The sequence below is a fragment of the Mus caroli genome, unplaced genomic scaffold (genome assembly GCF_978045245.1).
Source record: "Mus caroli unplaced genomic scaffold, Mus_caroli_1 scaffold_2, whole genome shotgun sequence".
In the NCBI taxonomy this organism is placed as follows: Eukaryota; Metazoa; Chordata; class Mammalia; order Rodentia; family Muridae; genus Mus; species Mus caroli.
Window position 1 is genome coordinate 29,980,643 of NW_028227257.1, and position 14,386 is coordinate 29,995,028.

The 14,386-nt window shown below is 42.2% G+C and overlaps 1 protein-coding gene across 4 annotated transcripts in view; it reads right to left on the reverse strand.

Annotated features, from left to right (window-relative positions):
* The window catches only part of Syndig1 (synapse differentiation inducing 1), a 185,231-nt gene that overhangs the window by 106,433 nt on the left and 64,412 nt on the right, over window positions 1-14,386 (reverse strand). For all 4 annotated transcript variants that reach the window (XM_021156796.3, XM_029470251.2, XM_029470253.2 and 1 more), the window contains one exon: window positions 1,026-1,583. In XM_021156796.3, the coding sequence (XP_021012455.1) occupies window positions 1,026-1,505 (480 nt within the window). In that variant the 5' untranslated portion in view covers window positions 1,506-1,583. The remainder of the gene's footprint in view (window positions 1-1,025; window positions 1,584-14,386) is intronic.

Sequence of the window (14,386 nt, forward strand, 5' to 3'; positions counted from 1 at the left end):
TCCTTCATTAGAATTTCTGGGTCAAATTCATACTGCACTTGTGGTGCTTGCTTCCCAGATTCACACAAAGGAGAGAGATTTAGTCACTTATCATTGGCCAAACCTGGAGACTTTGGAAAATAGCAGACACTTGCAACAGTCATTAGCACAGAAGCCAAAGCACCCGTGTCTTAGCTTCCCTCAGGCTTTGGCTGGCTCCATGCCCTTCTTTCCCTGCCAGTGTCATAAGCTGGTATAAAGGCCTCTGCCTATTGGGGGTGGCTATTCAGAGACCTGTTAATGGGTGTCACAGGCTTTCTTCCTGGACACTATACTCAAGTTCCAGTAGAGAATGCTCTGTTCTCTATGCTTCCTGAAGTGCAGTAGCCCTTCAATGACACTCATACATCACATGACTAGTAACCTCTGTGTCGTATCTCACATAGTCCTGGTCCTAAGTCTTTATGTGTATAATTCAAATGTCTTTACTCGCATCAGCTAGTAAAAAGGTAAGGTATGCTGGGTTCAGGGACATAGTTCAATGGACAAGTGTTTTCCCAGTATTATGAGAGGTCCCAGATTTAATTCCCCCTTTAAATATCTATTGTTTCTTCTTTTGAGTTCTGAGATAGCAATGATCTACCAGTAGAAACTTCACATGTCAAACTAAGGGACCTACTATGACAGTAAAACACTTCTCCAATTTTTTTCCCATACCATGTGTCTCTAGCCTTATGTGTCCCTCCCTCTTGAGGTTTATTTAGTGGCAGTGTCTCCATGGCCCTGTCATCTATTGCTGATGTCTGTTGCCCTACTGACCGCACTATTGCCACAGGTCACCATTAACCAGAAACACTGTCACAGCTCCCAGCCGTTTCCCATTTCTTCCATCCTCCGCAAAAGCTCATAAGTAAAGTAGTACCGAGAATACCTTCAGCATTTTTGCATGATAATTTCATTCCCAGGGTTTTTCTAGGCACTCACAGGTATCTTCCAGGTCCCACCACCCCAACCCCAGAGGGTCCCCAACAAACACATTCTCTGACCTCCAGCTCCTGTAACTCTTCCTCTTCCTCCACGTCATAGGACAGGGTATGGATTTTGATGTCATCCCCTGAGAGGTCGATGAATTTCCCATCTGGGTACTCCAGGCTGTCTTTGGTGGGTGACCGGTCCTCAATGAAGGTGGTCTCACAGCAGTCAGTGGCTACACCATCCCCCCAGGATCGAAGTACACCATCTGAGTAGAGGATGATGTTGGGTCGATAGTGGGACTCGACGGACTGCTGCAGAGTGTTTGGGTCCAGCAACTGCTGCACAGGCTCACTTCTGCCTCCTTCCAGGCTGCCTGGTGCTGCACTGGCCACTAGCCTGTGGCTCTGGTACTGAGGTGCTGGGTAAACAGACACCAGACCATCCCTGCTCTCAGCCATGAAGTTTCTGGTGTTAATTAAGCCATTCCTTTTGCCAGCATCACTGATCTTACTGTGTACCAGAACACTCTTCTGCTCAATGATGCCATCCATGGTAGACTCCCTCCCTGCTCGGAGTCAGGCTAGCAGGCTGTATTCACAGGTCACACAAGCCCCATAGGACCCATTTCCCTGGAGGAGCAGGAAACAGAGAGTGAAAATTACAAGAATGTCATCACACAGACCCACACTGCATCAGAGTTTACTAGTCATCTGACGTGCATAGTAACTATGGAGTCAGAAAAATACACAGTCTTGTTCTGAATTTTAAAAAGGTCCCATTATAGCGACATCTAGATTAAACCAGAAATCTATTACCTGCATCTCTATGAAGTTTTTGCTTCCTAATAGAGGAAGCTGCAGGAACTGGATCTACTGCAGCCCTAAAGAAGCCAGCAGACATCCTGAAACTCTGAGAAACTCAATCACATTAGCATCCCAATGGTCTACAGAGAAATACAATTGTTTGCCTGTAAGGGGGATGGACTCTTCCAAGTACACATTCCTGAGGAGAACATACTAAAAGAAGACACAGTTTAAAATGATAGCCTGCAAGACGTAAAAAATTAATGACAGTAAGACTGTGCCACTAGATTATATGTGGACACAGTTCCACTGAAGGTATACTTCATGTGCATATGAGTGCATTCCTAGGTATTTAGTAGGGTGAGCACTGAACTCATTCATAAACACTGACTCCAAATTGTTCTCCCTTAGACAATTTTATCATTGAGCCTTGCATAATATAGAGGAAAGACAGAGAGAAGGAGGGAAGGGAAGGAAGAAGGAAGGAAACTGGACCTAAGGTTCTAAGATATGTAGAGTGCATTATCTCATATTGCATGTTAATAATCATTATATATAATAACATCTCATATAGGCTAAGAAGATGATACAATTAGAAAAGTGGTTTCCTTGTGAACATGAGGACCCGAGTTTGATGCCAAGAACCTCCCCCCCCCACCCCCGCCCTGCCACACAAATGTCAGGCTTGGTGGCACATACCTCTAATTCTAGCACTGCAGATGCAGAGACAAGAGAATCCCTGGAGCTTGTTGCCCAGCCAGTCTAGCTGAATCAGCAAGCTCCAGGTTCAGTGAGAAACCCTGTCTGCAAAACTAAGGTGGCAAATGATTGAGGAAGGCACCTGGTGGCAACACCTGACTACCACATACATATGCATATGCACATATACAGGCGAACATGGATGCATCCATAAAAGTTTCATCTCGGGCTAATCAAGCACTAGCATTTTTTATAACATCTAAATATTTTCTAATTACAGATGTTTGATTTTATGTGGTAGCAAATACAGTAATCTAAAATTGCACTCTGACTAAAGGAAGAGTGGTAGAGTGGTCATTTGGGACTAAAAAAATGCTGAGATCCGAATGAAATAGCAAAGTGAAACTACAGCATATGCACTGAGAGATAATAAGAGCCCTTAATGTGGAACCAGGTACAGTTTAAGAGAGGTCACAATTCCTCTGGTTACTCAGGTTTGACACGTCTATCCCTGGACATGTTTTAAAATTTGAGAACTAAAATCTTGAATTAGACTAGTTAAAGAGAGATTTTGCAAGGTGACCATACTAAACCAACATACCAAGGGTAACATGTTAGAGGGCTACCTCTATGTTCCACATCTTTCAGGAAACCACGATGTGTTTCTGCAATCTTTCTGGGCCAATCTTTCTCCATCTACAGAGTAGACATGTTCTTGTCGTCCAGTGTATCACTGTGCTCTGATGGGTATACTAGCAAGCCTGGAGAAATCTTGAAGATCCAGCTTCTCAGCTACAGCTTCTTTTACCCAGACCTTGTAAATATATTGCTAACAGATACTGATTGCATTTGTTCAAATCCAACCTCTCCCACTGAACTGGATGCTCTTAGACAATGGAAATAACCTTTCTATTGGCTGGTGAGCTCCTATCACCTGTTCTTGACTTTGTCCTTTTTCTTTTGTGGTTTCTATTTTGTTCTTCTGGCCAACTTGCTAGCTGCTGAGGTCATCATTCTTCTACTGTCATGAACTTAAGACCAAGGAATCAGTGGCATATTTTTCCTTTCTTGAACTAGGTATGGAACCAGCAGTCAGGGAATGTGTTGTTGAAATAAACTATCTTCAGTATTATACAATTAGAATAAGCCCTAGTGTTGGTTGTGCCCTAGTAGTGGGTTTAACATTAAGGTCAAGGCAGATATGGGTTCATTGCTTTCAAATTCCCTGTAGTTTGCCACTCAAAGTCTTGCTGACATATAGCAGAGTCAGTGTAACCTGGGAGTTGGTTAGAAATGTCAAAGAGATGAGTTATAGCTTTGAGAGACAGAACATACTTAGTACTTGTTCCTGGGTCCGTGTCCTCCTCCAAACATGCACATAGGACACCTGAAGAGCAGAAGCTGCAGCAGAATACATAGCTCTAGAATCACAACCTGCATACCTATATGTTCCAATCCTCACATGGAGGCCTAAGGCTTGGTGGGGAAGGCAGTAAGAGGCTTACAATAGTCTATAGAAGTGTTAGTTGAGTATTTATTCTCATTTTGTGTTATTGTTTTATTTTGAGATTATAACATAATTACAGTAATTTCCCTTACCTCCCTCCAAGCCATCATGCACATTCCTCCCATTCTTCTTCAAACACATGGCCTCATTTTTATTGTTATTGTATACACACACATACATACACACACACACAAGCGAAAGAAGCCACCTATGGGTAAAGAAGTTATGACTTAGGCATGTGAGGAGTCACCTTCAGTGCCTGGTTAGTCCCACAAGAGCAGCTTCTCAGTTGTCTTTACTTCATAGGGGACATAACTATTTGCTGGCAAGATTCAGTCTAACTTCTCCAGTCCTCTGCCGCAGGTGCTTGGTGTAGAAGATAAGCATGATACACTGGTTCAGAGTCACAGGCCCCGTTCATAAAAGATAAATTCAAAACATAGCTGGCCCAACTCCAGTTTCTACTAAGTTTAATGGGGCAATCGTTTACCTGAGTCTGCTTCTGAAGTATCATTGGAAATCGGCTATGAATTTCCTCCTCTAGAAAATCACCAAAATAAAAGCTAGTAAAGGGTAACAGAACACAGCAGAGGCGGCTAAGGCAGACAGAGCTCTTGCTTCTCTCCATTCCCTCTTTTGCTTGTTTTCTTTGTGGCCTATTTGGTTATTGATTCTTGATGCTTCTACATTTGTTAGTCTAGACGTAGATTCTCTTTTCACATAGATCTTCTTCTGTCTCCAATTTGAAAAGGCCATTCCCGTGGATGCCATTCAGAAATCCAGTCCTGTTGTTGGTACTCAGCTCACTCTTCCCAACTGTTCAGATGAAGTTTTATTTACAAATCAAGAAATATGTTACTGGGTGCTCCTTTTGCTACACTGTATTGAACAGGAACTCTGTCTCTCTGTGTATCCCTTTCTATTTCTGTCTCTCTGTTTCTGTCTTGTTCTCTCTCTCTCTCTCTCTCTCTCTCTCTCTCTCTCTCTCGTGTGTGTGTGCGTGTGTGTGAGAGAGAGAGATAGAGACAGAGAGAGACACAGACAGAGACAGAAAGAGACAGAAAAACAGAGAGAGTGTTGGGATTTATTTTTAATTCATCAAAGCATAATTAACAGGAGAGATGTTTATAAAAGATCTCTAGATTTATTCATGTTGGCACATTTAAAAAAATATATGATATTTGAGGCCATTCCCAATCAAGACAACAATCTCACTCCTAACAGCCATGGGCATAAGGTTCTGTTGGCAGCAGATCTTCTGAGTGACTACCTTGGAAACTGTTTGCATTTCAAGGCCCCAATTTAAACTTTATCTTCCACCAACTCTGTCCGATGGGCTGAGATTCAGAATGTCCATTGCTCACTCTCCCTGGAGCCTGCTTCCATGTTTGAGACTCCATCAGGAGATATATTGCCTTGTGCTCATCTGGCATCCGGTAATTCCCATGTCATTAATTTCTACACAAAAATTCCCATGTGGTTCACCTCAATTGTCACTTTCTCTTAAAGGAGAGCGAAACACCACGATTCTCACAGTGTTCCATTCAATCTATGACAATGTGCCTATCATGTTCCCTGACACAGTTCCCTGGTCAGACCCACCCTTTTCGCTCACACTTCCACAGACAAGCCCTACAGTCTTCACCTGCTCCCTACGTGCCTGAAGAATAGTAAACAGTCTTTGGTCAACAATAACCCACATTGGTGAAAATGAAACATTACTCTTATTCAATGAAGAAAAATCTGTTTGGGGGAATGAACCACATTCAAACACAGCACTGTCAGATCTCTAGTTTATTTAAGGTTGATGATATCTAAAGACCATAGATGTGCTGACTTTAGAAGCTTTCTAAAGTGGAACTGAAGCCACCAGTCAGCAAATAAGAATCATCTCTTAGTGCCAGTGAAAGCCAGTGTCTAGTTGAGGACAAGAGGGTTCAAAGGGATGCAGTCAGCTCCTCAGAGCACAGTTGGACTCAACTACCAATGCAAACTCACCTGTTAAAGGGTCAAAATGGACAATCCAGATTATCTCTCAGAATCAGGTGAAGGAAGGAAGTAGCCATGCATCAATCCACCAAAAATGTGTCAAGGACAAAACAGGCATAACTGTACATCCACTTGACTAGCATCTACTGGCACAAACTGAGAGAATGTGCTGGGTGAGCTACCATGGACAAGAGTTATGCTGCTCACAGCACAAGAGAAAGACAGGTTCTCAAAAGTGCTGTGGTGTGACAAGGGCTAGGGACAAGGTGAAATTTGCCTGGTAGGAAGAAGCATATGGCCAGTAACCTAGTTTGGGGATAAAGATCTTCCTTTTAAGGAAAACCCTGAGGGGTGGAATGGAGTGAGTTCGGTCACGAAGAGAAAGGCATGATCCATGCCATATGCTTAGAGCCTTGAGGCAGGGAATAGACAGGACAAAAACCAGGAAAGCTGGACCACACACATTATGGAATTGAAAAGGGGGAAACGGTCAGGAGCTCCATACTGTTACCTCCAGGATATATACAGCAGACTCATATCTTCCTCAGTGTATAATGATGGAGGAAAAAAGTAAAGGATGGGAGCCTTGTGCTTCTATTTAGATCCTTACACTAGGGAAAAGTGAGACATTGATAACTTTATTCCTACCAAATGAGCTGAGCTAACGGGTGTCTCACCCTGTCCAGGCCTCCAATGCTTAGGATATGATGACACCAGCCAGGTCTGGCCAGCAGTGGTTCAGAGTGTCTCCTGCAGTTTCATCTAGCCAATCAATAAATGCTCTACAACCAGTGTCATAGAATACCAACAGGATATGGTGGTGCTGAGGCTAGCGTCCACAGGCCTTCCAGGGCCTGCTCCTCAGATCACCAGAGATCAATTTACTGGATGACTCAAAAGTTTCTCTTTTCCTTGCTTCTACAGACCCTTCTAAGTTCTTCAAACACACACAGACACACACACACACACAACCACTCAAACATATCTGTAGTTATACTCACATGTTCATACACATTCACATGAACTAAAACACCCTCAAACATGCACATCTCTCAGACTTGTTCTCCCTCACATACTCTCGTTCACACATGTTCACACATATTCACACACTCAAAATCACAGAACTCGCATGCACTCTTTTCTACATTCTCATGCATAAATACTCTCTGTCCTTACAGTCTCCCATACTGACACTCTTACATTCATGCATGCAGAAATCGCATATAAACGTATACTCTGACACATTCACATAGTCCCTCACACAGTGATATACACACTCTCACTCGGACTCACCCTTTCATACATATGCCTCATACACAAACACACACTCTATCACATTTGTGCATGCAAGCACAAAGCCACACACTCTCACTAACTCACACATGTACTGTATCTTGCCAAGGGTGCCCTGTGTCACCTTATGACTGCCAGAAAGATGTGTCTCCTCAATCCTGGGCCAGAAATGTAAGCAGAAATGATCCTCTTCTAAAAATTATTTTGAATTTTATGATATTTCACTTTTTAAATAAATACTGTGGTGTTTTGCAATAGAAACTAGAGCAACATAGAGATCTTGCTTCCCTGGGAACAAGTCCCAGGCACCTGACTGCTATCCTACAAACCTGAGTGGCATAACCACAATTTCTGTATGGACAATGTCTATAGATACCACCAAACAACCTCTACTGTATGGTCAGGGCTTGGCGAAGTGGTATGTCTACCTTGACATATCCAAGCAGAAGTCCCATCCCCCCATCCCCCTAGATGGTTTAAACAGAAGCAAGGACCCTGGCCTGCAGGGAAAGAAGACTGCTTTGGCATTTTACCACAAAAAATTGGAACCAGGTCTGCAAGATGGTTAATTCTCTCTGCAAATTCATAAACTGCTTGATTACAGGGAGAGGGTGTATGGGGTCACACAGTCTTTGTGCCCTTGGTCCCCAAGAGAATAGTTTCTCATCACTAATTGATAAATTGGTATTCTGGTTCCATAAAGCAGTCTCAGAAGGTGAAATAATTAAGCCTGCCCTTTCTCACAAAGGGTTGGGAAACAGTTTTCTTCTGGCCTTAAGGCACAAAACAACACATAGCTCTCGGAATGCTAAAATAATAAATGCTCCAGGGTACCTGTGGGATAGAGCCTCACTGGGGCCCTGGCAATGTCGTTCAGATTCTACAGGGTCCTAAAGAGTACAGTTGTTGATCTAAATGCTGAAAGAAAGGATGCTCTGGGCAGCTAAAGGAGCAGATAGGACTGGAACCCAAGTATACTTGATGCTAGGGTGTGCTCTCCTCACTGGTCTGAAGACCCAAGGGGCAGCTGAGCAGCCTGGGGCCACTCAGACCAGGTTAGCCTCCCTCACAAGCCCTCAGACTGAAAAGCTGTGGAACTGAGAACCCAGCCCTGCCCCCACCCACAACTCTGCTGAAGTAGTGAATGCTCTGAGGCACCTATGGTTCCCTGATTTGAATGTAGTTTGTACCCAGGGTTAAGTACTCGGAATCTGATTCTCTGTGCACTGATGGGAGAAACTTTTGAGATGTGAGCCTAGTGCATTCTTTCCGTCAAGTCAGAGTGCCTGGGAAATATGATGTTACTTCTAAGGAAACCCTGGGAAGGAAAGAAGGGAGAGAGAAAGGTAAGAGAGGAAGGAAGGACGTATAAAAGCTTGAGCCAGATACATTAACTTTGTAACTTTCCATTTGGAAACGGCCACCCCACCCTTATTCCTTTCGTTCCCTGTCCCCCTGTCTCTAGGGCACTATGCTATGAGGTGATTAGATAAAAGTTGCTCTTGCAAGAATCTGTGACTGAGCTGTTTGGCCTCCAGAAGGGAATGAAATAAAGCCTCTTTTCATGGACTGCCTCAGGTATTTCATTACCATCACAAAATAATAAAGTAACAGAATTTTCACTTGGTTCTCTTCTGCAGTGCTAGTGATTCTAGAAGGTGCTGCATTCCTGACTGGGGATTCTAAGCTATGCTACACTCCTGAATGACATTCCTATTCTCATTCTTTTAAAAGCATCAGATCTTTTTTTTTTTTTTTTTTTTTTTTCGTTTTTCGAGACAGGGTTTCTCTGTATAGCTCTGGCTGTCCTGAACTCACTCTGTAGACCAGGCTGGCCTCGAACACAGAAATCTGCCTGCCTCTGCCTCAAACGTTAGCTACCTTCTAAAGTGCAGTGCTGAGTGAGGCATGGAGGACTAAGAACTAGGCAACTTTTCCCACTAAGTCTAGAGCATTCCCAGCACACCACCCCCAACACACTACCCACTGCCATTTCCAGCCCCAGGCCACTACTACTCTGTCTTTCTCTCTCTAGATTTGCTTCTAAAGGGCATTTTACACCAACAGAAGCATGCAAACCTTTGGTGATTGGCTTCTTCCCTTTAGCATGTTGCTTTCATGGTAGAACATGCTCTATTGTATGTCAGCCAGCCCTTTATTCCTTTTATAGCTGAACAGTATTCCATTTTATGCACACATTACATTTGATTGCTTCTTTCATTTGGGGGAAAGTGCTAAATTTTGTCACTAAGTCCTTGGATAACATTGAATTAATTATAATTCCAGTCTTCAGCTGAGTAACTGATAAAATAATTCTTTCCTTTGGTAGGCATACAGTGAGGACAAAAAATATTTTTGAAACACAACGAAATTGCAATACTCTCTTTGCTTCTTTGGGATGACCCAGTGGCTTGGAACACAGGTGACAGACCTCATCTCAGTTGAGACGGGGTGTGTCTCTGAAACTTTGGCAGGACTAGATCATTCCCACCAAGCACTGCGTCAATGGGAAACAGAAAACACAGACACCACAAGTGCCAGGTGACGTCACTGTGCAGGTGGGTTCTTGTAGATATAAGGCAGCTTTTGTTGAAGCCTTACCTCCACCTTTCATGCCAAGAGCAGGATCTAAGCAAGTTATGCTCTTTTCTTCACTCATACACACAGCATGCAGCTTTTCGGCAGTCTGGCTGTCAGAAAGCATCCTGAATCATGAATGAGGAAGAATTACACAGGGACCCGTCTGTGTAGGAATTAGGATTATATGTTATAGGTTGGGTTTTTTGCATACTTGGGTCTAATGCGCTGGTTTTTCTCTGAAGAAACAATCAGAAGAAATCAGTGCGAGAGCACAATTATTATCAAACAAATCCATTTGAATAAGGAAGAAATGACAAAGCAGTGCCACCAAAACTCATGTATGACTAAATGTATTAATAATTCTAGGTTTAGAAATATCTGCATTTCCTTCTCTTTCTCTGGTTTTTCTTGGTTGAGTAAGGTAGTCTTTGTCCCTTTCATGACTGACAGGCCTGCACTGGTCATCTGAATGTTTGTGTCAGGGATACAGGAAAAGCTAGAAAGTCTAATGTTCAGATCTCCATGGATGACAGAAACCTTAAGATATCTGTGGACAGTAGTCACAGTTAGTACAAAACTCAAGCTATCCAGCAGCTTGCCAAGCAGAAGCTGAAGTAAAAAAAAAACAACCCAGAAAACTGAGGGAGAAAATTAAAGTAATTGCAGATTAGCTGAGCCAGGGCTCTGGGTGTGTAATGGGCAGGGCTCACTCCCAATACTTTTAATCCTTTCTCATACTGCTCAATTAAACAAAGCACTCTGAGAGCAACTGGTGCCAGATGCTCCCGAGGCCCAGCCGTGCTACAAGTCTTGTGTAAATAGTCAGCTCCAGCTAAGCAGATAATACCAATGCTGAAAGAAAAACAATATTTTTTGTGAATCTTCATTAAACAATGAAAGTTCACCTTTAATACAAATAAATGAAAAAGCCTGGGATTCAGCAGTGGGGATTGTCAATGAGGCATTCAGAGCCATACCAGTTATTATTATTATTATTACTATTATTATTAGTGTTGTTTTTATTTTTAAAATTTGCCGATAGTACAAACTTATGGAAACACCCGTGATTCAGCAGGGGCAGCAGTTAAAGAAGCATTATGGCCAGCTGAGCAGCATCATGCCTGGTAAGTGACATATGCAATGTGTCCGGGTATTTCATGCTCAGAGATCAACCCAGATTCTTCTGGAGAGCGAGGGTTCCTCACAGCACCACTAGGGCTGTGGCTATTCGTTCTTTACCTGACTTATTAAGGGTCAGAGAAATCTAACACTTAAGATATGATTCTGAAATAAGGACACTTGGCATAATTGGGGCAATGCTGCCTTTAAAACTCATGCTAGCCCTTTGGTTCTCTACTTTTTTTCTCCATCTCTTCAAGCAACATAACAGTCATATAAGACATAGTTGTATAAATGTGTGGGGGACAGTGTGGGATATTTCAAAATGTGTATGCTACAATAGGAGTAGACCAAATCAGAATGATTAACAGATCCATCAGCATGGCATTTTGCAAGGAAGATGTGGGAACAGTAGAGGAGGCTTTTTCATCATATACTGTATGCTCATCAGTGCCAATTTCAGTACCCTCACTATTAACAAGAGCTAACTTATAAATCCCAAGAGAAGTACCACCAACACTGTTACTACCACTATCACAAGCAGTATCAACATGACCATCAGCTCAGTATCACTCTTAAGCCCACCTCTAACTTCACCCAGAGGGAGTGTTCTGAATGATGCTATCTATACTATTATCACTGCTAAGTGACTTTACAATTACCATCATATTACTGCTATCATCAACAACACCCCCCCACACACACACACACACTGGGGTACTGCCATCACTACTCTCACTACCATCACCAGCACCATTATCCTTAGCACCCTAGAATACCATGATCATCACCACTACCATCACAAACACACACATCACCAGTATTTGACAAACTATTGCTCATGGGCAAAATACCCAGAATCCAGTGTTTGTAAGGCCCAGAAGAAAAGGATGGATCTAAAATTTACAAACTGTGGGAGGAATTTTACATGCCACATGATAATGATATGGAATAGAAATTGTCAATGACTATGGGCAAATTTTTATTAGACTATATCTACCCTCCCATTTATCTATGACAGCAAGGACAGATCTGAGAAATTATGGTAGAAACCATATCAACTGAAAAATCTTAGTGCACTTCTGACTTGGCTTTACTAATTTCTGACCACAATCCTAGTATATCCCCACCACACTGGTACACATTGTACTGCTAACAGCATGACAGTAAGGTGAGACCACCACTAAACATCAAGGAAGAGAGAGAGGTCATCAAACAGTTTGGTCTCTAAAATTCACATTGTTGAAGCTAGTTTTGCGGGGGGGGGGGGGGAACCTAGGGCTTCTTTTCTGAAAATTTCTACCTAGAAGCCAAAAGGTGAGGTCGCTCCACTCTCACCCTCCAGAAACATAGCTTTTAATGTTTCAGTTAGGAATCCCCTTCCTGTTCACTGCAGAAGCAAAACCAAACACATACCAAAAAAAATGCATGTGAAGTCAAGCCTTAGTAGTTTCCCAAAGATGGAAGGAACCTGAGTTTAAAATTAAATACTACTATGGTTTGAATGAATGTCCACACCCCTGCCATTGACCAACAAATAAATATATGATGATACTTAGTCCCTAATATAATGACATAATGGACTTCTCAGACTCTAGAACTATGAGAAATAAATTTATATTAGTTATCATTACCTAACCTGTTGTATTTAGTGATTGCAGCCAGAACAGACTAAGACCAGCTTAAATGCAAGAGGAAATAAGAGGCAATTAGCAAGGATAAGCAAAACACCACAAATCAGAAGCACAAAGGCTGCAGATGCTGACACCATCAGATAAAGACTACACAGTAACAATGCTAAATGTGTCTAAAAATAGAAGGCCCATACTCTTAGAAATAAAGAAATACATTGGAGAAAATTAAACACTCAACAGACAGACTATTACTTCTGGCATTAAAGTTGATTAGATGGTCTGAATGAGCCTCTTTCTGCAAAATTAGAGCCTGGATTTTGTGAGACACTGCTGCTGGCTTGGAAGAAAATCTTCAAAGATTGCCCCTGTACCACACAGACAATTAGTGTAAGGGGCATTATCACACCAAGAAGCTGAGACCAAAGAACTGTTCTCAGCTAAGCTTCATTAAAGAATAGGTCTGAGATGTTTCTGTGAATCAGGCTCACTGGAGAACGTGCTGGGATGTAGATTGCCAGACCATAGAATGTGAAAAATGTACATTGTAGATTTGGAAAATCACATACTAAAGAGAAATTAGAAGATATGAAATAAAATCATGGACTGTAGAAAATCCCCAATCTGTGTCTGTTACTGAATGGATGTAATCTGCAACAGCCAATTTGGATTTTTGGTGAGTCTTGTGAGGGGGTGTATATGTAAGGGGAGGGATGGGGGTGGAGGGAGGAGGAGAAAGTGGGAAGGAGGAGAAAGAAAGAGACAGACAGACAGAAAGAAAGACAGATAGACAGGAGTCCATGGTCCATTAAGACTTTCCAGGGGACACAGTATCAGGAAGAAAATAATTTACCCAAAGATCAAAGACGCCATGTAACTACAGCTCTTTGTATTAACAGTGAGGATATCCAAGGCAGACCTGGAATGTGATAGGGTGCTGCTAGGATCCACTTCACGGAAAGGGTAAAAGCAGGTGCAGGAGTCACATGTGCAGTTTCCCAAGTTCATAGAAACAAAGGCAAAGATGATAACACAGGCAGCTCATTGTTCATATCAAAAATGACCTATTAAAAAAACCTGAGGTGATTGGAAGGAGGGCCTTGAATTTAAACTCCAGTGCCAAAATAATAATGATAATAATATCCTTACAGTACAAACCAAAATACTAAGTTAGTTACTTTTTCCTATATCATTTGTTTTTCCCAACTACAGATTTCCCAAACAAACAAAAACCATAAAACTAAAAATCACTTTTCTGTTTTTCCTATAACAAAACATGTGTTCAGTACAAAATTACAACTTGTTTATCACAGAGTTTCAGAAATGAATGCACAAATACATGGGCTAAAATTGACCTAACCTTCTAATTAGAATGACATTGCAGTAATAAATGCTTAGCCTGTTTTCTGGACCTTCATGTGGAACACAGAGGACCAGCTCAGCCTGAGAAACATGAAAACATCAGTAGCTAAAATTAGTTCTTCATAGTTATGACTGATGAGAAAATGATTCTCAGTGCAATCCAGCACTCCTGTGCTAATGTCTTTAATTTACTCCTGTAGCCATTTATTCTTTGGCTACTAGTCTGTAATGGTGCTGTTATTGCTTCTCCTAGCCTGTGATGGCCTTCAAAAATGGAATGAAGGTCAAGGAACATAAACTGGGCTAAAACATACACTCTGGGGAATGTATTGGTCTATACAAGTCCACTCAAGGTGTGTCTGGTCCCCCTGACCAAGAGGGAGAGCTTTAGGAAGGCAGAAGGTACTGCCCATAGCTGGGCCCCAGGCCCCTTCATTCACTTCATTACA